This window comes from Chiloscyllium plagiosum, chromosome 19, assembly GCF_004010195.1.
Source record: "Chiloscyllium plagiosum isolate BGI_BamShark_2017 chromosome 19, ASM401019v2, whole genome shotgun sequence".
Taxonomy (NCBI): domain Eukaryota; kingdom Metazoa; phylum Chordata; class Chondrichthyes; order Orectolobiformes; family Hemiscylliidae; genus Chiloscyllium; species Chiloscyllium plagiosum.
This window is the reverse complement of record NC_057728.1, coordinates 65475880-65500569: the sequence shown is the minus strand read 5'-3', so window position 1 is coordinate 65500569 and position 24690 is coordinate 65475880. Positions and strand designations below refer to the sequence as shown.

At 44.4% G+C, this 24690-nt stretch overlaps 1 protein-coding gene across 1 annotated transcript in view; it reads left to right on the top strand.

Annotated features, from left to right (window-relative positions):
* The window catches only part of LOC122559449 (synaptotagmin-A-like), a 218219-nt gene that overhangs the window by 170679 nt on the left and 22850 nt on the right, over positions 1-24690 (top strand). The window contains exon 3 of the mRNA XM_043708900.1: positions 21253-21434. Within this exon, the coding sequence (XP_043564835.1) occupies positions 21253-21434 (182 nt within the window). The remainder of the gene's footprint in view (positions 1-21252; positions 21435-24690) is intronic.

Genomic DNA, 24690 nt, shown 5'->3' with positions numbered 1-24690 from the left:
GGATACAGAACTGGCTCAAAGGTAGAAGACAGAGGGTGGTGGTGGAGGGTTGTTTTTCAGACTGGAGGCCTGTGCCCAGTGGAGTGCCGCAAGGATCGGTGCTGGGTCCATTACTTTTCATCACTTATATAAATGATTTGGATGTGAGCAAAACAGGTATAGTTAGTGTGTTTGTCAAAATTGGAGGTGTAGTGGACAGCGATGAAGGTTGCTTCAGATTACAATAGGATCTTGATCAGATGGGCCAATGGGCTGAGAAGTGGCAGATGGAGTTGAATTTAAATAAATGTGGGTGCTGCATTTTGGGAAAGCAAATCTTAGCAGGGCTTATACACTTAATGGTAAGGTCCTAGGGAGTGTTGCTGAACAAAGAGACCTTGGAATGCAGGTTCATAGCTCCTTGAAAGTGGAGTACCAGGTAGATAGGATAGTGAAGAATGCATTTGGTATGCTTTCCTTTATTGGTCAGAGTATTGAGTACAGGAGTTGGGAGGTCATGTTGCAGCTGTACAGGACATTGGTTAGGCCACTGTTGGAATATTATGAGCAATTCTGGTCTAGGATGTTGTGAAAATTGAAAGATTTCAGAAAAGGTTTACAAGGATGTTGCCAGGGTTGGAGTATTTGAGCCACAGGGAGAGGCTGAACAGGCTGGGGCTGTTTTCCCTGGAGTATCGGAGGCTGAGGGGTGATCTTATAGAGATTTACAAAATCATGAGGGGCATGGATAGGATAAATAGACAAAGTCTTTTCCCTGGGGTGGAGAGTCCAGAACGAGACGGCATAAGTTTAGGGCGAGAGGGGAAAGATATAAAAGAGACCTAGGCAGCAACATTTTCATGCAGAGGGTGGTACGTGTATGGAATGAGCTGCCAGAGGAAGTGATGGAGGCTGGTACAATTGCAACATTTAAAAGGCATCTGGATGGGGACATGAATAGGAAGGGTTTGGAGGGATATGGGCCAGGTGCTGGCAGGTGGGACTAGATTGGGTTAGGATATCTGGTCGGCATGGACAAGTTGGACCGAAGGGTCTGTTTCCATGCTGTACCTCTCTATGACTCTCTGACTGTATATCAAGGCAAATGGTTAACAGCTTGGTCAAAGAGCTAGATATTAAGGAAAAGAGTTTCGGGAGACAGAGAAGCTTGGAGTGTTGTTTCCAGTATCTCAGACCCTGCCAGCAGGAGGCACAGCCACCAGAGGTGAAGTGATTAATGGCGAGGATGTGTCAAAGGGTTCAGGATTAAATGAGCTCAGGAATTTTGAAGAATTGGAGGAGATGACACTGGGGGGAAGGGGTGGGGGTGGTTAAGGACACAGATGACACTGGGGGGAAGGGGTGGGGCTGGTTAAGGACACAGATGACTTTGAAAACAAGAATGAGAACTTTAAAACTGAGTACCAGAGTGAGCAGCAATGCAGATCAGTGAGCAGGGTATGACAGGAATATGAGGCTTGAGAGGCTACCAGCTGAAGGATTTTGGGAGAAGTTTTGGGGTATTTCTGGAAGAAGTCAAATTTAAGAAGCTCTGAGGATAGAGGGCTGACAAGGAGAGAGTTATATTACTCAGGGGATAAAGGCACATATGGTCGTCGGAGCAGTGATTGAGCTGAACAGAAGCTGACTGAGAGAGACTCAATGCCTCGGAGATGGAGAGAGACTGTGTTGGTAATGGAGAACAAATGGATTGCTAAGTAAAAGAAAGCTTGTCAAATGAATGTTTCACCAGACAAAACTCTGTAAAAGACTGTTCTACAAGCAGAACAGAAAACAGATCAACAAGGTGGTGAACTCAATTATCTTTCATCAAAGGTATTTACTGGCATTTCTAAAGGTGCCAAGCCTCTGGACACAGCACACAGCTTTGTCACCAATGCTCTTTAAAGTGTAATTCTTTTCCTTTCAAGCTCTTCAAATAAGCTGCAGATCAGATTGCTTTCAAAATCTTAGTTTCCTTTTGATAATCTTCCTTCTATTTATTGAATCTGCTAATTGGGTCCAGCAGTCCATGTTTATCTTCATAACTTCCATAATCTCCTTTAAAACCCTGCATCTTGTACCTACAGCTCCAGCCCTCTTCCCAATGGTTGCTGTCCTGTTTTGAACTCAAAGAAGCGACGGTGGGACCGTCAGCCTTTGGTGCTTTCTCCATCATTATATCGGCTGTAGGGTAAAGGAGCTGGCCATTTGGCCCAACAATTCAATGCTAGTGTTTATGATGGAACATTCCTGAATTACATCATGGTTGATCAGCAGCTGAATTTAGTTTCACCATCGCAGAAGCAGCAAACTACCACAGGCCATTTGGCCCATCATAGCTGCACTGGCTCTAAAAATGAGCATCATGTCATTATCCAGCAAATTCAGCCTGAAGACAGGGAGTCACCCAACTGCAGACATAATAGGACCTGATTTTACAAGGTGTCCTTCCACACTCTGTAACCATTTTGTGTGTATGACGTTTGAGAGAGAGAGTGAGAGTGTGTGTGTGTGTGTGCAGCTTTTCTCCCCATACCCTTACACAGTGTGTATTTAAATACCCATCTAGTACCCCTCTGGAGTGTCTCAGTTGAAGCTGCCACCACCACATTTCTACTCACCGTGTTCCAGACTGTGTGAAGAAGGTTATTCTCACTTCACCCTTGCTTTGCTTTTCACATCACTTGGAATCTATGCTCCTCGTGCACAGATTTATTTTATGAATAGAAACAGCTTCTCCTTATCTACTCTGGCCAGCCCACTCATAATTTTGAAAACTTTGAGCAGATCTCCTTCTCAGCCTTCTTCTCTCTGAGGAAAACAGTCCCAAGCTCTTCAATCTCTCCTCATCACTGCTGTTTCTCATTCCTGGAACTATTCTTCACACTTCACTCTCAGCACAAGTGGTTGAGGCGGGTACACTAACAACAGTTAACAGGTATTTGGACATGGATGGGAAAGGATTAGAAGGATATGGGCCAAGTGCAGGGAAATGGGGTTACTGTGGATGAACATTTTGGTCGACATGGACCAGTTTGGTCTCCGTGCTGTAGGACTCTATGACACTACGACTCTGTGACTCTCTCCAATTGCATTCACATCTTTCCTATAATAGTGTCCCAAACTGTACACAATACTCCAGCTGAGGTCTAACAAGTGTCTTATATAAGTTTAACATCACCTCCTTGCTTTTAAACTCTATGCTCCTATTAATAAAGCCAAGGACACTGTGCTTTATGAACTGCTCTCTCCCTGTCCTGCTGTCTTCAGTGATCTGTGGCACATATACCCCAACTCCCTCTGCTCCTGCACCTCCTTCAGAATTGTACCCCCTATTTTAAGTTGTCTTTCTATGTTCTTCTGAGCAAACTGCATCACCTCACACTTCTCATCTGCTTCCTATCTGTCGACACTACCAACTTGTCCTTTTGGCATTCCACACTCTCCTCACAGTTTACAATTCTTCCAAATTCAATGTCATCTGCAAACTCTGAAACTATCCCCTGCACAGCAAGATCCAGATTATTAACACACATCAGGAAAAGCAAGGCTCCCAATACTGCCCGCTGGGTAGGGTCACCGTAAGCTTTGGTGTGTGTGTGAGGCAGGGGATACAGTAGATAGAGTGGTCCTGGCAGAAGCAGAGTCATTCACTGAGAGGGTGGTCTTGGTTGGGGTCTCAATGTTTGAGTAGGATGAAGGGGTAGGTAGTAGGGGGAAAGGGGACACAGATGGTTGCTCTTGGGCAGCAACAAGCTGTTGACCTCTGGTCACCCTGGAAGGGGTGAGCATGGGAGATAGGACTGGAGCCTGGAGAAGGAGGAGGAGAAGTTGGGGATGGAGGTGGAATTTCAGGAGGAGGGCTTGGAGGGGAGCTCAGTTTGAGGGAGGTGGTGACCATGTGGGTGAGGTGCCCCATCCAGACTTCCCTCCTGGGCCTGATATTCTCCAACTAGAGGGTAGTGACCTATTGTTGGGAAACCCAAGCAGCAAGGGGTGGAAAAACAATGAGCTTTAAAGTCAATTATAACGGTTAATTTTCATCAACCTCCTCAGAAATGTACCCAGCCACTTCAGTTAAAGGTGCATGTGAGAGTAATGGCAGAAGGGTTCTGATTTATAAGACTTTAAACTTTCCCAACTGACCTAACCATGCCATTTTAATCCATAAGAACATAAGAACCAGGAGCAGGAGTAGGCCGTCCGGCCCCTCGAGCCTGCTCTGCCATTCAATAAGATCATGGCTGATCTTTTCATGGCCTCAGCTCCACCTTCCCGCCCTCTCACCATAACCCTTAATTTTTTTACAGTTCAAAAAATTATCTATCTTACCTTTAAAAACATTTAATGAGGAAGCCTCAACTACTTCCCTGGGCAGGGAATTCCACAGATTCACAACCCTCTGGGTGAAGAAGCTCCTTCTCAATTCCGTCCTAAATCTGCTCCCCCTAATCTTGAGGCTATGCCCTCTTGACCTAGTTTCACCTGCTAGTGGAACCATCCTCTCTACTTCTATCTTATCTATCCCCTTCATAATTTTATATGTTTGTATAAGATTCCCCTCATTCTTCTGAATTCCAATGAATGTAATCCCCGATACTCAGTCTCTCCTCATAAACCAACCCCCTCAACTCCGGAATCATCCCAATGACGTTTCTGCGTTGTTAAAAATCCTACCCACATAGAGTCACTGCCTGAAAAACACAGATAGTGACTCAGAATATAGAACTGCACAGCACAGAAACAGCCCCACCATGTTGTGCCAAATATGACAACCAAATTAAACTAATCCCTTCTGCCTGCCCTTGGTCCATATCCCTCCATATTCATGTGTTTATTTAAAAGTCCCTTAAATGCTTCTACTGTATCTCCCCCCGATCACCACCCCAGGCAGTGTGTTCCAGATCCTACTGCTCTCTGTGTAAAACACCTGTCCCTCCTGTGAACTTTACCCCCCTCACCTTAAATGCATGCTCCCTGGTTTTAGACATTTCTCTGGGAAAACGGTCCTGACCGTCAAACCTATCTCTGCATCTCATAATTTTATCAACTTCTATCAAGTCTCCCCTCAGCCTCCGCTGCTCCAGAGAAAACAATCTGAGTTTTTCTAGCCGCTCTTTATAGCTCATACCCTCTAATCCAGGCCGCATCCTGTAAACCTCTTCTGCACCCTCTCCAAAGCCTCCACATCCTTCCTGTAATGTGGTGACCAGATTGAACACAATACTCTAAGTGCGGCCTAACCAATATTTCATAAAGCTGCAACATGACATCCTGACTCTTGCATTCAATTCCCCAACCAATAAGGACAAGCATGCCTTAATCCTTTTTCACCACTGTATCTACTCGCGTGGCTGCTTTTAGGGAGCAATCAACTTGAACCCCAAGATCCCTCTGTACGTCAATGCTGTTCAGGATCCTGTCATTAACTGTATTATTTTCCTTAACATTCGATCTCTGAAAGTGCAGCATCTCACACTGAACCGGATTAACCTGCATCTGCCATTTCTCCGCCCATATCCCTCCTTTATCCTTGAGTAGTCCTGCCTTCTCCCTAGTTATCCTTTTGTTTTTAATGTAAGGATAGAATGCCTTGAGATTCTCTTTAACCCAACTTGCCAAGGTCACTCCTTGGCCCCTGCTTGCTCTCCTTATTCTCTGCATGAGTTATTTCCTGCTTTCTTTACGTCCCTCCTGTGTCCTGTCTGATTTTTAACTTCCTAAACCATACAGGTGCTCATTGCTTCTTTTTTCCTATTGACAAATTCACAACCTCTCTCATTACCCAAGGCTCCCTTAACCTTGCTCCTTCCTCCTTGCTGGTCCTGAACTCTCGTCAGCAAGTCTTTAAACATTTCCCACATGTCAAACATGGACTTGCCCGATAACAGCTGCTCCCAATTAGCACTCCCCAGCTCCTGCCTAATACTGATATAACGTATCCTCCCCCAGTTTAGTACCTTCCCACAAGGTGCTGACTTGGTGCCATGTGCAAATTATTGTGTAATTTTAGTAAGAGGAATGAGGGAAATTCACTCAGATTGACTGCACCCTTTATTCCTGATGAAGGGCTTTTGCCTGAAACGTCGATTTCGCTGCACCTTGGATGCTGCCTGAACTGCTGTGCTCTTCCAGCACCACTAATCCAGAATCTTGACTGCACCCATGTTCCACGGGTAGTACACTCTTAACATCGAAGGAACATGATAGTCATTCTGACTGGACAGCATTTAACCATTCACAAGGACCGTGCCAGGACTGAGGCAGAGCTTTGGAATAGAAACAGTAACATTTCCTTTCATTCAAATGAATTCTTATTTCACCCAACATTCTCCTAGAACCACAAAGAGACATAAGCCGCATTTACATTTCAACAGAATTCAAATGCAGATTTTTAGTTTCAGACTCCTCCATTGATCCTGGGGATTCATCCACCTATATCCATTTCAAGATATCCAACATCTCCTCCTCTGTAATATGGACATATTGCAAGATGTCACCATCTATTTCTCTACATTCTATATCTTCCATGTCCTTCTCCGCAAAATACTCATTTAATAATCTCCCCCATGTTCTGCGGCTCCACACAAAGGCCATCTTGCTGATCTTTGAGGGGTCCTATTCTCTCCCTAGTTACATTTTTGTCCTGAAGATATTTGTAAAAACTTTTGGATTCTCCTTAATTCTATTTGCCAAAGCTACCTCATGTCCCCTTTTTGCCCTCCTGATTTCCCTCTTAAGTATACTTCTACTGCCTTTATACTCTTCTAAGGATTCACTCGATCTATACTGTCTATACCTGACATATGCTTCCTTCTTTTCTTAAACAAACCCTCAATTACTCGAGTCATCCAACATTCCCTGTACCTACCAGCCTTTCCTTTCAACCTGACAGGAATATACTTTCTCTGGACTCTCATTATCTCATTTCTGAAAGCTTCCCATTTTCCAGCCGTCCCTTTAGCTGCGAACATCTGCCCCCAATCAGCTTTTCAAAGTTCTTGCCTAATGCCGTCAAAATTAGCCTTCCTCCAATTTAGAACCTCAACTTTTAGATCTGGTTAATCCTTTTCTATCACTATTTTAAATCTAATAGAATTATGGTCGCTGGCCCCAAAGTGCTCCCCCACTGACACCTCAGTCACCTGCCCTGCCTTATTTCCAAAGAGTAGGTCAAGTTTTGCACTTCTTTCGTCAGTATATCCACATACTGAATCAGAACATTTACTTGTACACTCTTAACAAATTCCTCTCCATCTAAACCCTTAATGCTATGGCAGTCCCAGTCTATGTTTGGAAAGTTAAAATCCCCTACCATAACCACCCTATTATTCTTACAGATAACTGAGATCTCCTTACAAGGGGGTCTATAATATAATCCCAATAAGGTGATCATCCCTTTCTTATTTCTCAGTTCTACCCAAATAACTTCCCTGGATGTATTTCCAGGAATATCTTCCCTCAGCACAGCTGTAATGCTATCCCTTATCAAAAACGCTACTCCCCCTCCTCTCTTGCCTCCCTTTCTATCCTTCCTGTAGCATTTGTATCCTGGAACATTAAGCTGCTAGTCCTGCCTATCCCTGAGCCATGTTTCAGTAATTACTATGATATCCCAGTCCCATGTTCCTAACCATGCCCTGAGTTCATCTGCCTTCCCTGTTAGGCCCCTTGCATTGAAATAAATGCAGTTTAATTTATTAGTCCTACCTTGTCCCTGTCTTCCCTGACTATTTGACTCATTTCTGTTCTCAGCTGTACCCGTCTCAGACCGATCTCTTTCCTCACTATCTCCCTGGGTCCCACCCCCCCACCTTACTAGTTTAAATCCTCCCAAGCAGTTCTAGCAAATTCCTTTTTAAATTTCTGCCTAACTCTCTGTAATCTCCCTTCAGAATCTCAGCCTTTTCCCTTCCTAGGCCATTGGCTCCAATGTGTGCAATTACCTCCTGCTGGACCCTCTCCCCCGTGAGAACATTCTGCACCCTCTCTGAGACATTCTTGACCCTGGCACCAGGGAAACAACACACCATTCTGATTTTTTGCTGCCAATCAGGTGTACCCTAAAACTCTGTGGAAAGCTGTGGTAGTGATTCCTGGGCCCCTTGCTGAGATATTTGTATCATCAATAGTCACAGATGAGGTGCCAGAAAACTGGAGGTTGGCAAACGTGGTTTAAGAAGGGTGGTAAGGACAAGCCAGGGAACTATAGACCAGTGAGCCTGACATCAGTGGTGGGCAAATTGTTAGAGGGAATCCTGAGGGACAGGATGTACACATACTTAGAAAGGCAAGGACTGATTAGGGATAGTCAACATGGCTCTGTGCATGGGAAATCATGTCTCACAAACTTGATTGAGTTTTTTGAAAAAGTAACAAAGAGGATTGATGAGGGCAGAGTAGTAGATGTGATCTATATGGACTTCAGTAAGGCGTTCGACAAAATTGGAGGTGTAGTGGACAGTGAAGAGGGTTACTTCAGATTACAACAGGATCTTGATCAGATGGGCCAATGGCCTGTGACGTGGCAGATGGAGTTTAATTCAGATAAATGCGAGGTGCTGCATTTTGGGAAAGCAAATCAGAGCAGAATTTATACAATTAATGATGAAGTCCTAGGGACTTTGCTGAACAAAGAGACCTTGGAGTGCAGGTTCATAGCTCCTTGAAAGTGGAGTCGCAGATAGATGGGATAGTGGAGAAGGCATTTCATATGCTTTCCTTTATTAGTCAGAGCACTGAGTATAAGAGTTGGGAGGTCATGTTGAGGCTGTGCAGGATGCTGGTTAGGCCACTTTTGAAATATTGTCTGCAATTCTGGTCTCCTTCCTATCGAAAGGGTATTGTGAAATTCGAAAGGGTTCAGAAAAGATTTACAAGGACGTTGCCAGGGTTGGAGGATTTGAGCTACAGGGAGAGGCTGAACAGGCTGGGGCTGTTTTCCCTAAGGCTGAGGGGTGACCTTATAGAGATTTATGAAATCATGAGGGGCATCAATAGGATAAATAGACAAGGTCTTTCCCTGGGGTAAGGAGTCCAGAACTAGAGGGCATAGGTTAAGGGTGAGAGGGGAAAGATGTAAAATGGACCCAAGAGGCAACCTTTTCACACAGAGGGTGGTAGGTGTTTGGAATGAACTGCCAGAGGATGTGGTGGAGGCTGGTACAATTGCAACGTTTAAGAGGCATTTGGATGGGTACATGAATAGGAAGGGTTTGGACGGATATGGGCCGGATGTTGGCAGGTGGGACTAGATTGGGTTGGGATATCTGGTCGGTATGGATGAGTTGGACCGATTATTTGACTCTATTAGAGCGAGTAACCGCGTGTTATTAGGATTAATCTGGCAATGCAGGTCTGACATCTCAAACAGCATTAAGCTATCAATACTTGCAATAAACAAAGTGCAATGCCGTCTCAGTGCTGCAACTGTTCCAAAAGAACCCAACTAGCTGATTTCTCGTGGTGTCTGTGTTATGCACGCTGACCTACATCAGCTCCAGTTTCACCACTGTTTCAATATGCAAATTCTCATGTTCAGATCTCTATGTGCTGTCCCCACTCGCTGTCTCTGAAACCTGTCGCCCCACAACACACTATGATATCTGTACTTCCTAAATCTGACAAGTGTCCATCCCCAACTTTAACTCCTTTGCCATTGGTACCTTTAAATTGAGTGAATACACAATTAACAGGAAGGTATTGAGAGGGACAGAGGAGGTGACGATCCTTGGGGTACATGCCCAAAAGTCTCTGAAAGTGGCAAGACAAATAGTTAAGATGGGAAAGGAGGAGTTTGGGATGCTTTCCTTCATTGGCAAGGTGTTGAGTAGAAGAGTAGTCATGTCATGCTGGAAGTATATCGGACATTGGTTCGGCCACAGCTGGAGTTTTGTGGAGAGTTTTGGTCACTACATTACAGGAAGGATGTGATTTCTCCAGAGAGAGTCCAGGAGGAGACTGACAAGAATGTTGCTGGGGATTCGAAAATTGCAGCAATGAGAATGATTGGAGAGACGAAGGTTGTTTCCCTTCAAACAGTGGAAGCTGATGAGTGTCATATTCAAGGTGTACCAAATAATGAGAGGTTTGGTTAGAACGGATAGGGAGACCTGCTTCCCCGAGTGGAGGGGGGGGGGGGGGTCAATTCTTTTGATTTGATTTGATTTTTTTATTATTGTCACATGTACCTAGATACAGTGACAAGTTTGTTTTGCGTGTCGTATTGGCATATCATACCGAACAAAATACATGAGGGTAGTAGAACGAAGTGAGGAATATAATGTTACAGCTGCAGTGAAGGTGCACAAAGAGCAAGATCAACAATACATTTGAAATTTGTGGGGTTCCCAGGGGGCACAAAGTTACTGTGATTGGTGGAAGGATTAGGGAGGCCATGAGGGAAGAGAAAACAGCTGTCCAGTTTAATGGTTGATGTGGGAACCCGGAGCTCATTGACAAGGAACTTGGACCTGAAACTGAAACACTTGACTCTACGAGACTCCAGAACAATGGCTAGAAAGAGGAATTTGTACAGAGAGCAACTTTATTTGGTAAGTACACAATCAATGGGCAAAACAGAATTTTCCTGTGCTGTTACCTTGCTGTGGTTCTCTGGGGATCATCCCTCATTCACGTAAATTCCAGGGATGTAGTTCAATCTACTCTATCTCTTCACAAAAGGTAATCATCTCATCCCAGGAGTCAATCTACTGCCCTGCCACACCTCTTCAAAGACACACTTCCGAGGCACAGTAACAGTGACCCCCCCAAGCCTAACAAAGCCTCCGGAATTCAGACAAATGCCACTTGATGATACCATACTTCTAATCCAAATCCAGGAAAATCAGTAGGAACATCTCAACGCAGGATACTGCAAAGGCAATGGGCCCTGACAACATTCCAGCAATTGTACTGAAGACTTGGGCTCCATAACTCGCTGCTCCCCGAGCCAAGCTGCTCCAGTACAGTTACAACACTGGTATCTACTGGCAATGTCAAAAATTGCCCAGGTATGTCCTGTCCACAAAAAGCAGGTCAAATCCAACCGGGCCAATTCCCGCCCCATCAGTCTACTCTCGATCATCAGTAAAGTGATGGACAGTGTCAGTCAAAGGGCTATCAAGCAGCACCTGCTCAGCAATAACCTGCTCAGTGACGCCCAGTTTGGGTTCCCCCCAGGGTCACTCAGCTCCTGACCTCATTACAGCCTTGGGTCAAACCTGGACAAAAGAGCTGAATTCCAGAGGGGAGGGGAGAGGGACAGTCCCTGACATCAAGGCTGTATTCAACCGAGTGTGGCATCAAGGAGCCAATGGGAATCAAAGGAAAATTCTGCATCAGCTGGAATTTTAAATAATGGAAGGTGTGGTTACTGGAGGTCAGCCACCTTGGCTCCAGGGTGTCTCTGCTGGAGTTCCTCAGAGTAATGTCTTTAGCCCATCTACAAGATTCATCACTATAACTCACTGATACTCCTTCAATTGCAAATTTAAAACCTACAAAAACTTCCATCTAGAAGGACAAGGGCAGCAGATTCATGGGAACATCACCCCCTGCAAGTTCCCCTCCAAGCCCCTCACCATCCTGACTTGGGAATATATCACCGTTCCTTCACTGTCACTGGGTCAAAATTTCTTTTGTGATTGCATGGCCACTACATGGATTGCAGTGGTTCAAGAAGGCAGCTTCACCACTGCCTTCACCAGGACAACTAAGGATGAGCAATAAATGCTGGCCCAGCCAGCGATGCCAAAATCCCATGGGTGAATTAAAAAAAGAAGATATTATCCATTCCATGTTAGCACTGGGTAATACACTCACACAGCATGACCATACCTGAAAATATATTGACAAAGGAGTAATGAAGAAATGACAGTCACGGACATTTCTCTTATAAAGAATAGGGTAGGCCATTTCGGACTGAGATGAGGAGAAATGTCTTCACCCAGAGCGTGGGGAGCATATAGCATTCTCTGTCACAGAAAGCAGTGGAGAACAAAACATTGAATGTTTTCAGGAAGGAGTTAGATACATAAGGAGTTGAATGCATCACACTTTTCAAAGCATCCGAGAGTACTTCTGAGCAAGTATCATCACCGCGGTGATGTAGAAAATGCAGCTGCTAATTTACATGCATAAAGTTTCCATGAATTGTGCTAATAACTGGATAATGTTCTTGTGATAGTACTTAAGGAGCTTGGACCAACAGTCTTGCGATTTATAGACAAGAGTGCTACCCACGGCATGGTGATCTGTGCCCAGGAAAGGAGCATTCTGCTTTTGTCATTTTATGAATGTCAACAGTGTGTGATCCTCAGATTTGAAAAGCCTTTGGGAGATATTACAGTGAACTGCAAGATTTAGAGAGTCATTAGAGTGCTCAGCACCATTGGCAACTCCTCAGATACTGAAGCTGTCCATGTCTAAATGCAGCATGATCTGGATAATATCCAGGGTGGAACTGACAAGAGACCAGGCAATGATTATCTTCATCAGGTTTGCACTTGGGGAAGAAAGGACCTGTTAGGGTTGGTCAACATGGCTCTGTGCAGGGGAGGTCTTGTCTCACAAACTTGATTGAGTTTTTTGAGGAAGTGATGAAGATGATTGATTAGGGCAGAGCAGTGGATGTTGTCTACGTGGACTTTACTAAAATATTTGACAAGGTCCCTCATGGCAAGTTGGCCCAGAAGATCAAATTGCATGAAATCTACAATGAATTGGTAAGTTGGATTCAAAATTGGCTTGGCTATAGAAGACAGAGGGCTGTTTTTCTGACTGGAGTTTTGTGACTGTTGGTGTTCTGCAAAGATCAGTGCTGGGACCCCTTTTGTTTATAAGATATATACAGAGGAACCTTGATTATCTGGCATTCAATTATCCGCGTTTTGGATTATCCGGACAAGATCACAAGGTCCCAATGCTTGGCTAAACTGTGTTACCTGACACTCAATTATCCAAACATTCAATTATCTGAACATTTCATTATCCAAACATTCAATTATCCGAACAAAATACTCCCTGCAGGAGATGTTTGGATAATCAAGGTTCCTCTGTAAATGATTTGGATGAAAATGTCAGTGGTCTGATTAATAAGTTTGCAGATGATACAAACATTGGTGGAGCTGTGGATAGTCAGGAATGTTATCAAAGAATACAGCAGAATATAGATCAGCTGGAAAGCTGGGCAGAGAGATGGCAGATGGAATTTAATCCAGAGAAGTGTGAGGCGATGCATTTTTTAAGGTCAAATTCAATTTGGATTGTTTTCACCAGAGCATCAGAGTCTGAGGGGTGACCTGATAGAATTGTATAAAATAATGCAAGGCATGGGTAGGGTGGATAGCCATGGGTTTCTTTCTCAAAGTGGAAATGTCAAATACTACGGGGCATAGGTTAGGGTGAGAGGGGAAAGTTCAAAGGAGAGTTGCAAGGATGGTATACAGGTTATTATACAGAGGATGGTAATTAATTGGAATACAATGCTAGGGGAGGGTATAGAGGCAGAATCGTTAAAAGTTTAAGTGACATTTGAACAGACACATGAACAGGCAGGGAGTAGCGGGATTATAGACCATGTGATTGGTTTAGAATGGTCAGCACAGATATTATGGACCAAAGGGCCTGTTCCAGTGCTTTACTCTTCTATGTCCAAAAACAGAATATAATCATCACCCTTTGACATCGCCATCACTGAATCCCCCACTACCAACATCCTCGGGTTTCCATTGATCAGAAACTGAACTGGTCAGCTCCATAAACACAGCAGCTACAAGAACAGGTCAGAGGCAAGGAATACTGCGGTGAGTAACTCACCTTCTGACTCCCGAAAGCCTGTCCACCACCTACAAGGCACAAGTCAGGAGTGTGATGGAATACTTCGTACTTCCTTGTGCACACTGTACGGTCTGCTCTGCCTGTACTGCACACAAAACGAAACTTTTCACGCTACCTCGGTACATGCGACAATAGTAAATCAAATCAAACAAATTTATTGTTAATTATTTGCCGCAGTGAGATTTGAACCCACAGCCCCAACAACTTAGCCTTGGTCACTGGATTGATCATGGGATGAGAATGCTAGTCTGCTATCTCACCCCATATGATCAGCATGCTGGGAACTTATGCCCCCACCTCAGTATTGAGTATAACTGTGACAGGATTCAGGTAAACTTGAGTAAACACAGGTTCAGTCTCAGCTAGAGTACAGTATCTGATCACCACACTACAGGGGGTTTAAGAATGCACTAGAGAGACTGTAAAAGGAATTTACAAGAATTGTGCCAGGAACGAGGAATTTTGATAAATTAGAGAAACTTGGACTGTTTTCTTTGGAAAAGACTGACCGAGGAAATGATTGAGGTGCTCAGTCTGGGCAGAGTGGAGAGGGAGAAACTTTTTCCATCCATGAATGGATCAGAAACCAGAGGATGCAGGGCAACACAACAAGCCACTGTAACATGAGAACAAACCCTGTCACACCGTGAGCATGTGGGGTCTGGATTGCAGTGTCTGAGAGTGCGCTGGGGACTACACCAAATGGGGTCTTCAACAGGGAATTAGAGCATCGTTAAGAAGGCAAATGGAATACTGTCCTTCATTGCTAGAGGGATGGAATTCAAAAATAGGGAGGTCATGCTGCCGCTGTGTAGGATGCTGGTGAGGCCACACCTGGAGTACTGTGTGCACATTTGGTCTCCTTACTTGAGAAAGGATGTACTGGCACTGGAGGGGGTGCAGAGGGGGTTCACTAGGATGATTCCGGAGTTGAGGGGGGTTGGCTTATGAGGACAGACTGTGTAGACTGGGATTACATTCATTGGGATTGAGAAGAATGAGGGTGAATCTTATAGAAACAAATAAAATTATGAAGGGAATAGATAAGATAGAAGCAGGGAGGTTGTTTCCACTGGTGGGTGAAACTAGAATGAGGGGACATCGCCTCAAAATAAGGGGGAGCAGATTTCGGACTGAGCTGAGGAGAAACTTCATCACCCAAAGGGTTGTGAATCTGTGGAATTTCCTGCCCAGTGAAACAGTTGAGGCTTCCTCATTTAAAGCAAAGATCAATAGATTTTTGAACAGTAAAGGAATTAAGGGTTATGGTGAGCGGGGGTGGGGTGAGGGAACTGAGTCCACAAGAAGGTCATCCATGATCTTATCGAATGGCAGAGCAGGCCCGCAGAGCCGGACAGCCTACTCTTGATCCTGTTTCAGATGTTCTTATCTGAAAATGAAGTGGGATTATGGACCAAGACAGGGGAGTGACCAAAGGTGACTTGCTCCTTCATAGAGCCAGCACACACACACTGGGCTGAATGGCCTCTTTCTGTGTTCTGACCATTCCATCATCCGATTACATTTGACTGGAAACAACACCCATGTAGAAATTTAGCTGAGAAAATGCTTTAGACTCCCTTCATTTCATTTCTTTTCAATTTATACTAGCCAGCATTCATGTCACAAATTCTGAAGATTAATCCTGTAAGATCTAATTCTTGCCAACTGAAGATCATTACTGTGAGGACATTACTGTTTTGAGCTTCCTTGTGAAAGTGGCAGGGCCCAGTTTCCATGGAGAGGGCTCTGGATTGTATCGAACTCAGGAAACGCTAGAGTGCAGTTTATACATCCATGGTCTGTGCTGATTGGCAGGCTAGAGGGAACAGCATTCTCTCTAGAGTAGGGAAGCCTGACGACAGGTTGATTAATGCAGGAAAGGTTGTTGGGGGGAGAGATATGTGTACCCAATCAAAGGAACATGTCAAATGGCAACTTGGAAGTGCCTTGGTGACATGGGGAAGACTGTGGGTGAGCAAACATATAGTAGGTGGGTAGGGGCAATTACTGAAGGAAACAACACTGTTCCTCCTGACCCACAAACAGTGCTGGAAACATCCTGCTCCTTTCAACTGTCCTGGGCCTTGGGGAATCCAACCAACATGTATTAAAAAATAACACGTGTAAGGAAAAAGTGCGCCATCTCATGACAATTGTTGACCCAGTTCTTCGGAACTGTTTGATCATCTGCCTGCCACCCCCCTTCAGCTGAAACTGGAAGTTGATAAAGGTCAGGGGGATTGGCTTCCTGTTTGCGATCTTGTGAATTTTAATCTCTGGGCTGACCCCAACCCACTCATTTTGAGGAGTCAGCGTTTTCCCACAGCCTGATGAATGTGCACTGTGTAACCCATCACTGGTGGAGCGTGTGGGAAATCAAGTCTCACTATTCCTGGAGTTGTGGCTAATATCAAAGATTTTTAAAATGACACATAATTCCCCAATTTACTTTCCTCAAGAGATGCAGACCAGGTATCTGTGTTTAATAAGAATCACTAATAGTTGCAAATAAATAAGATCTACAGAAGAACAGATATGAACTGTAGACATCTAAACCTACAAGTTAAACGCCTAACCTCTAAGAAACACACCCTCGACACAGAAAAACACACACACTCACACTTGCACACATGTACATACACACACTCACATATGCACATACGTGTACACACTCATGTGCATTCACAGACAGGACAAAAGCATGGGTGTTATGGGTGGAGGGAGAGACTGGGAAGGCTGGTCACTGATCCCTGCCCACAGGGTGTACTGTGATGATAGTTTCTCTGATCAGATGCTACTTCTCGATCCTCCTTCTCCAGGTATTTTTACTGGTTTACAGGAGGCACAGAGTGACTGGTTCACACATATAAAGGTCTCTAACATATCAATTAAAAGTCACAGCTGTCCACAACTGGAAAGGGGAAATAGCCAGGCTACCTTTCAGCTGGAAATACTTTTTACTACAGAGCAAAAAATAGTTCCTTCTCATCCAGAGATTCAATGGTTGGCTATCCAGGAACCAGTCCCATAGCTGTTAGCAGGCAGAAAGCCTTTGTCCTCAATAATTAGTCATTAGTCTACAGACCAATCAGCTTCTTGTTGCTGACCAAAGCAACCACCTGGGAGCACGCGGTGTCGACCAACACCCTGGAGTTGTTCAGGGAGAGGTGGGCGCCGCAGGGAGTGGAGTGCATCATTTCTCCCTCCAACTCTATTTTGATTTAGTCCCTACCCTCCCCTTCACTGTTTTGATCACACAGCACTGTCCCTTGCTGTGAAGGGCAGTGTTTGTCACTGGCCACCCGGGTGTTTTCCTATCTTCCTGGTGGTGGAAATTGAATAAAGATTGGTGCACTTTGTGTCTTCCACCTGCACAAAGAAAAAAAAAAAGCAACCACCTGGGCTGCAGGTTGTCTGGAAACTTGTCTTTTCCCACATGCTTGGAACAAGCAGCTGTGTAAACAGCATTCACAATGAGGGTAAATAAGCTGCTTTGAAAAAGTGCAGCAATCCTTCAACCATCCTTGGCTTTTAAACTAGTCCTTTTTCTATTTAAAAATAGAGAAAATTAAAAAGATATGGTCTTTACAACTGATTCAAGCAAGAAGCTGAAGTTAAAGGGAGATTGTGATGCAGTGATAATGTCACTAGAGTGTAATTCAGACCCAGACTAATACACTGAGGACAAGGATGCACATTCCAGCCTGGCAGATGTCTAAGTTAAATGTAATTAATAAAATCCTGAAAATACAGATCATTTCAGTGATATTGACTATCAAACTATCATCGCTTGCTCCTAAAGGAAACCATTCAATTCTTAAATGTCTCCCAGGGAAGGAACTCTGCCATCCTTACCTGGTCTGGTCTACATGTGACTCCAGACCCACAGCAATGTGGTTGACTCTTTACTTGCCCTCTGAAATGGCCCTGACAAGCCACTCAACTCAAGGGCAATTAGGAATGGGCAATAAATCCCATCTGTTAGATACACTTACCTTGAAAGAAAAAAATACAATCATCTTGTATTTGTGGACCAGTTCCCTCACCCCACCCCCACTCACCATAACCCTAAATTCCTTTACTGTTCAAAAATCTATTGATCTTTGCCTTAAATGAGGAAGCCTCAACTGTTTCACTGGGCAGGAAATTCCACAGATTCACAACCCTTTGGGTGATGAAGTTTCTCCTCAGCTCAGTCCGAAATCTGCTCCCCCTTATTTTGAGGCGATGTCCCCTCATTCTAGTTTCACCCACCAGTGGAAACAACCTCCCTGCTTCTATCTTATCTATTCCCTTCATATTTTTATTTGTTTCTATAAGATTCACCCTCATTCTTCTCAATCCCAATGAATGTCATCCCAGTCTACACAGTCTGTCCTCATAAGCCAACCCCCCTCAACTCCGGAATCATCCTAGTGAACCCCCTCTGCACCCCCTCCAGTGCCAGTACATCCTTTCTCAAGTAAGGAGACCAAATGTGCACACAGTACTCCAGGTGTGGCCTCACCAGCATCCTACACAGCGGCAGCATGACCTCCCTATTTTTGAATTCCATCCCTCTAGCAATGAAGGACAGTATTCCATTTGCCTTCTTAACGATGCTCTAATTCCCTGTTGAAAACCCCATTTGGGGTGTAGTCCCCAGCACACTCTCAGACACTGTCCTTTCTCTGTGACATTTCTCCAGTTCTGAACAAAACATTTTGCTGAATTAAAAAAAACACAACTGTCTTCAATGATCAATGTCTGCTTTCTGACCTGAGCAGGTCCTATTGAGCAGGTCCTATTGAGCAGGTCCTATTGAGCAGGTCCTATTGAGTACTCCACAGATTGCAACATGTTGGCAGGACGAGGTTTGAGGGGTTGAGTGGCCGACTCCTCTTCCACTTTGTTCTGTCCTTGTATATTGGGGAGTTTCAGGCTGTGCTGAACATAGCAAACAAAGAACAGTACAGCACAGGAACAGGCCCTTCGGCCCACCAAGTCTGCACTGACACATGACACCTTTCTACACTAAAAACCTTTTGTCTTAGCGAGTTTTGAGAAGATTTGTAGCTCAGGTTGAGGGTTTGGATGTAGGTTTGCTCGCTGAGCTGGAAGGTTCATTTCTAGACATTTTGTTACCCTACTAGGTAACATCTTCAGTGGGCCTCTGGGCAAAGCACTGATGATAATTCCTGCTTTCTATTTATATGTTTGGTTTTCTTTGGATTGGTGATGTCATTCCCTGTGGTGATGTCATTTCCTGTTCTTTTTCTCAGGGAGTAGTAGATGGGTTCGCACTCGATGTATTTGTTCATAAAGTTCCAGTTGGAATGCTATGCTTCTAGGAATTCTTGTGTGTGTCTCTATTGGCTTGTCCTAGGATGTATGTTGTCCCTACTGAAGTGGTCTCCTTCCTCATCCGTATGTGAGGATACTAGTGAGAGAGAGCCATGTTGTTTTGTGGCTAGTTGATGTTCAGGTATCCTGGTGGCTAGTTTTCTGCCTATTTGTCCAAAGTAGTGTTTGTTACAGTCCTTGCATGATTGGGACAACACATCCATCGTAGGACAAGCCAAACAGAGACACACACGAGAATTCCTAGAAGCACGGCATTCTAACCAGAACTCTATCAACAAACACATCGAGTTAGACTCCATCTACCACCCCCTTCGTCCAACTCTCCAGCCTATCTATATCCTACTGTATCCTCTGGCAATGTCTTCACTATCCACAGCTCCCCCAATCTTTAGGTCACCTGCAGACATACTAATCGGACCACCTTCACTCTCATCCAAATCATGGGTTAGCATGAAAGAGGAGTTGAGGCCTGGGCTGGAGCAGCTGTGGTTGTGTTGGTATAACGAAGTAGGCTTTGAGGCACTGAATGGCCATCTGCTCATATTGCTTCGATTCTTAAATTCTAGTTGCTTAGGTTCACTGCTTCAATGCGATTAACACACCAAATCAGAGTTAATGCAAATATAAATTCCTAACTGCTGCAGAGATTGTCAATAAATTGCCATGATTATTAGTAACACATGCACATGGTAATGATTTTGTGCAGCACAGGGTGTGATTGGTATTTTATTGATTAATGCACTTCAGAGCTGTTCGCTTTGTCAATGGTTTGAAAGGAAACTTAAAGAGCTTTTGCATTTATCACCTTTCCCAGTCTTCGGACATGCCCAAACTGTTTTACAACCAATGAAGTATTTTTGAAGTGTGGTCATTGATGTAAGAAAAACACTGGTGTATATGCAGACAACAAGGTTTCACAAACAAGAGGGTGGTAATGATCAGCCTGTTCTTATGGCTGGTGGTTGAGATGAGATTGACACCTCAGTGCTGCTGAGTAAGCTTGTTGGAGCTGGGGTTGTTGAATGAGACTTTAGCCCAATGTCCCCTCTGCTATCTCAGGGTTACATTTAAAAACTTATTTTGAAGGAGCACAAGAGAATTTTCCAAGCTACCTTGGCCAATATTCCCCCTTCAATCAGTGACCAAAAGCAGACTAACTGACAATTACCACGCTGCTGTTTCTAGAAACTTCCAATGTGCAAATTGGCAACCACACTTCCCATGTTACAACAATAACCACATTCTGCAAGTACTTTGTTGGTGACAAAACACTGTAAATGGATGGCCTGAAGCTGTGAAAGACACTATATAAATGCAAATTATTTGGTTCTTCTTGTTTGGTCACAAACAATTCGCCAACACCAAGATTCTCAATATAATTACAAAGGGTTTTGACGGTTTTCCCAGTAGCAGAAGGGTCAGTAACCAAAGGCAGACGTTTACTTCCATGGCAATTACTCCATAGAGATGTTGTGATTCCGAGCAGACCGTGAAACAGGGCAGTGGAAGCAGATTCAATAGTTACTTTCAAAAGGGAATTGGGAAAATATTGAAAAGGGAAAGAGGAAGCAATGAGGGTGGGGTGAAGAGCCAGATGGAGTTTGATTTATGGTCAGATTGTTGCAAAGACAAGGTGTTGAATGAGCTGGATCAATGATGGATCTCTGAAGTTTGGGTTACATGAACATAAGAACTCGGAGCAGGAGTAGGCCGTCTGACCCCTCGAGCCTGCTCCACCACTCAATAAGATCATGGCTGATCTTTTCATGGACTAAGCTTCACTCACCTGCCCTCTCACCATAACCCTTAATTCCTTTAATGTTCAAAAATCTATCTTTACCTTAAAAACATGCAACGAGGCAGCCTCAAACTGCTTCACTGGGCAGGAAATTTCAGACTCACCACCCTCTGGGTGAAGAAGTTCCTCCTCAACTCAGTCCTAACGCATGATCTAATAGAATGACAGAACAGGTTTGAGGGGCTGAGTGGCCTCGTCCTGTTGCGACGGTGAGGTGTTACAGAATTGCAAACCCTTGGTCTCTGATGCGGCTTGTGTTTGTGGTTTGTGTGTTTTTTTTGTTGCAGTGCCACCCTGGGCGTTGATAGCAATTGCAATTGTCGCTGTCGTTCTGATTCTGACCTGCTGCTTCTGTGTCTGCAAGAAATGTCTGCTAAAGAAGAAGAACAAGAAGAAGAAGGAAAAGGGAGGAAAGAACGCGATGAACATGAAAGATGTGAAGGAGCTGGGAAAGTCAGTGAAGGAGCAGGTAATGTAGGACTGGAACCTGGTGAGGAACTCTCTTCATCATTGATTTGTCATGGTCATTATCTGGTGTCCCTGCTTTCTTATTCAGACACTTGTATATAATTATCAATTAAATGTTGTGTTTTGTTTGATTAAAAAAGTTAAAGATGGTATTTCAAAAGTTAAAAATTGTCTCAGAGGGATCTTCTCAATTCGTTGTCCAAATATACAACTGTACTGTGATAGAGAGAGTGATTTTCCCATGCCATCTTTTCAATGGAAAAGTCCATTGAAGATGAATATTTCAAACATGCATTCACTGAATGTGCTGGCCAGACCATCTCAGCCCATCCCATTAACTTTCCGACAAGCTTGTAGTTCACCCACAGAGGGGAGGTGAGAATGATGTCCTTTGACATTAAGGCTTTTTTTTTAGATTAGATTACTTACAGTGTGGAAACAGGCCCTTCGGCCCAACAAGTCCACACCGACCCGCCGAAGCGTAACCCACCCATACCCCTACATTTACCCCTTTACCTAACACTACGGGCAATTTAGCATGGCCAATTCACCTGACTTGCACATCTTTGGAGTGTGGGAGGAAACCGGAGCACCCGGAGGAAACCCATGCAGACACGGGGAGAATGTGCAAACTCCACACAGTCAGTCGCCTGAGGCGGGAATTGAACCCGGGTCTCTGGCGCTGCGAGGCAGCAGTGCTAACCACTGTGCCACCGTGCCACCCACGACTGAGTGTGGCATCATGGAGGCCTAGCAAATCTGGAATCAATGGGAACTGTGGTAAACTCTCCGTTGGTTGGAGTCACATTTGGCACAAAGCAAGATGGTGGTGGCTGTTGGAGGTCAGTCATCTCAGTTTCAGGACATCTCTGCAGGAGTTCCTCAGGACTAAGCCCAACCACCTTCAGCTGCTTCATCAATGACCTTCCTTCCCTAAGGTCGGATGTGAGGATGTTTGCTAGTGACCTTCTCAGTGGGTAGATAAGTAGGGATGGGGATAAACACTGGCCCAGCCAGCAATGCCCATGTCCCATAAATAAAGAAAAAAAGTGACATGGAGAGTTGATTCTCCAAGTTGCTTTGGGTTCACTGCAAACCATAAATCCACATTTATATCAACATTCCAATACCTAGCTCCCAACTCCCAAACTCAGACTGCCACACTGGTTCATCCAACTGCCAGCAAGTCTGGTCACCATTTACATTCACTTCTTGTTGGCTTAGAGATTATGACCTTCCTGTCTGTTTCCGCACAATTCCTGAATGTCATAAACCTTCAGAAAATGCTGATAGATTCAAAAATAATTCATAATGTTGTTAACTCTTTAGGAAAAGCCCTGCTACCTCAAACTGGTGAGATCTCAGCCTAGAATTAGGGCAATTGGAGAGGCAGGCACCTTGATGACCAGAGACTACCTCTCAGTTGATCAATCTCTTCTCCTGAGCTGACTGAATTTTTGAGGTTGCACTCAGTATGTAAATGCCAGCACAATTCCAGCACTTTATCTGACAGCTTCATTGAACCAGCATTGCCTCTATTTGCCCCAACTACACCAAGCAAATACTGCTTGTGGGTTTCTCTGAGCCTCAGCTGTCAGCTGCAATGAGCCATCTGTAGCTCCTCTGGACCCTAACCCTCACCTACATGGAGCCAGCAATTTTTCACTGCGTTTCAGTTTCCTTTGATCCCCAACTGCACAGATCTGCCATAATCCTCAGAGGGGTCCTCAGAACTGACAGCATTTCCTTTAGTAACATGAAATCTCTTCCCTAGCTCCTGGATAACTAATTGGCTAATCTCTGTTGCTGACCCTGGAACTGATTTGAGTAACTGGCCCAAAACCCTCACAAAAAACCTCATTCCTCTTAGAATCATAGAGTCATAGGGATGTACAGCACGGAAACAAACTCTTCATTCCAACTCATCCATGCCAACCAGATAGTCTACAATAATCCAAACCCATTTGCCAGCACTTGGCCCATATCCCTCCAAACCCTTCCTATTCATATACCCATCCAGATGCCTTTTAAATGTTGCAATTATACCAGCCTCCACCACTTCCTCTGGCAACTCATTCCATACACATACCACCCTCTGTGTGAAAAGGTTGCTCCTTAAACCCCTTTTAAATCTCTCCCCTCTCACCCTAAACTATGCCCTCTAGTGTTGTTCTCCCCTAACCTGGGGGAAAAACCTTGTACATTTCCCCTATCCATGCCCCTCATGATTTTATAAACCGCTATAAGGTCACCCCTCAGCCTCTGACACTCAAGAGACAACATCCCTAGGGACCCTGACGACATCCTTATAAATCTTTTCTGCATCCTTTTAAGTTTCACATCTCTCCTGTAGTAGGGCAACCCGATTTGAATGCAGTATTCCAAAAGTGGCCCAACCAATGCCCTGTACAACTGCAACATGACCTTCGCAGGTATAATAAAAGGGAACATTCAGTGCATTGTATTTTAAATATTGTAATCTTCACTGGTGCAAGCTTACAGTACGTAGAGAATTGAAGAATAACTGATTTCAGTACGGTATGTTTTATGATTGTTGGAGATGTTATCATGTGGAAGACTATCCACTGTGTTTTGCTCTCAGGACAGTACACCATCTTGTGAGTGGCTAGGGAAATCAGGCTAAAACAAGTTTGTGGGTTCAAGCCCCATTCCAGAGACATGAAAAGCTAATCCCAGTAAATGCTCTCACTGCAGATCTGAGGGAGTGCTGTACTGTCTGAGGTGTTACTATGAGTCTGTCCCTGCTAATTGGATCGAAGTTAATCCCTGATGTTACTTGGAGAATGCTTCTCAAACCCTGACCAACATTCCCACCCCAATCCACTGCACGAGAATGCAGATTAATGGGCCAGTTATCTGTGGGATGACTTTGTGGAAAATTGCTTGTCACACGTCAGAAGTGCTGCTGCCAGTTTTCAAACTGTAAGGTGCTGGAAAGATCTCTTTAAGGCAGCTCTGCACTGACTCTCAATGCACACCTCACTGCCGGAGACCACAAACCAAGGCAGCTTTGAAAATCTCATTCCAGAAGGTTTCCTCCTGTTTGGGTCCTTCTCCCTGAGCCCACGTCCTCCCCCATCCCAGTCCCACAACCATGCTGTCATGAAATGTTCTTTATTAAATGATCTTTCTGTCAGCCTTCATTCCATTCTGCAGTCTGCATGCTGCTAATACACCAGGATAACTGGGCTTGAGCCATTCTTGACTGAAAATGTGTTGCTGGAAAAGCGCAACAG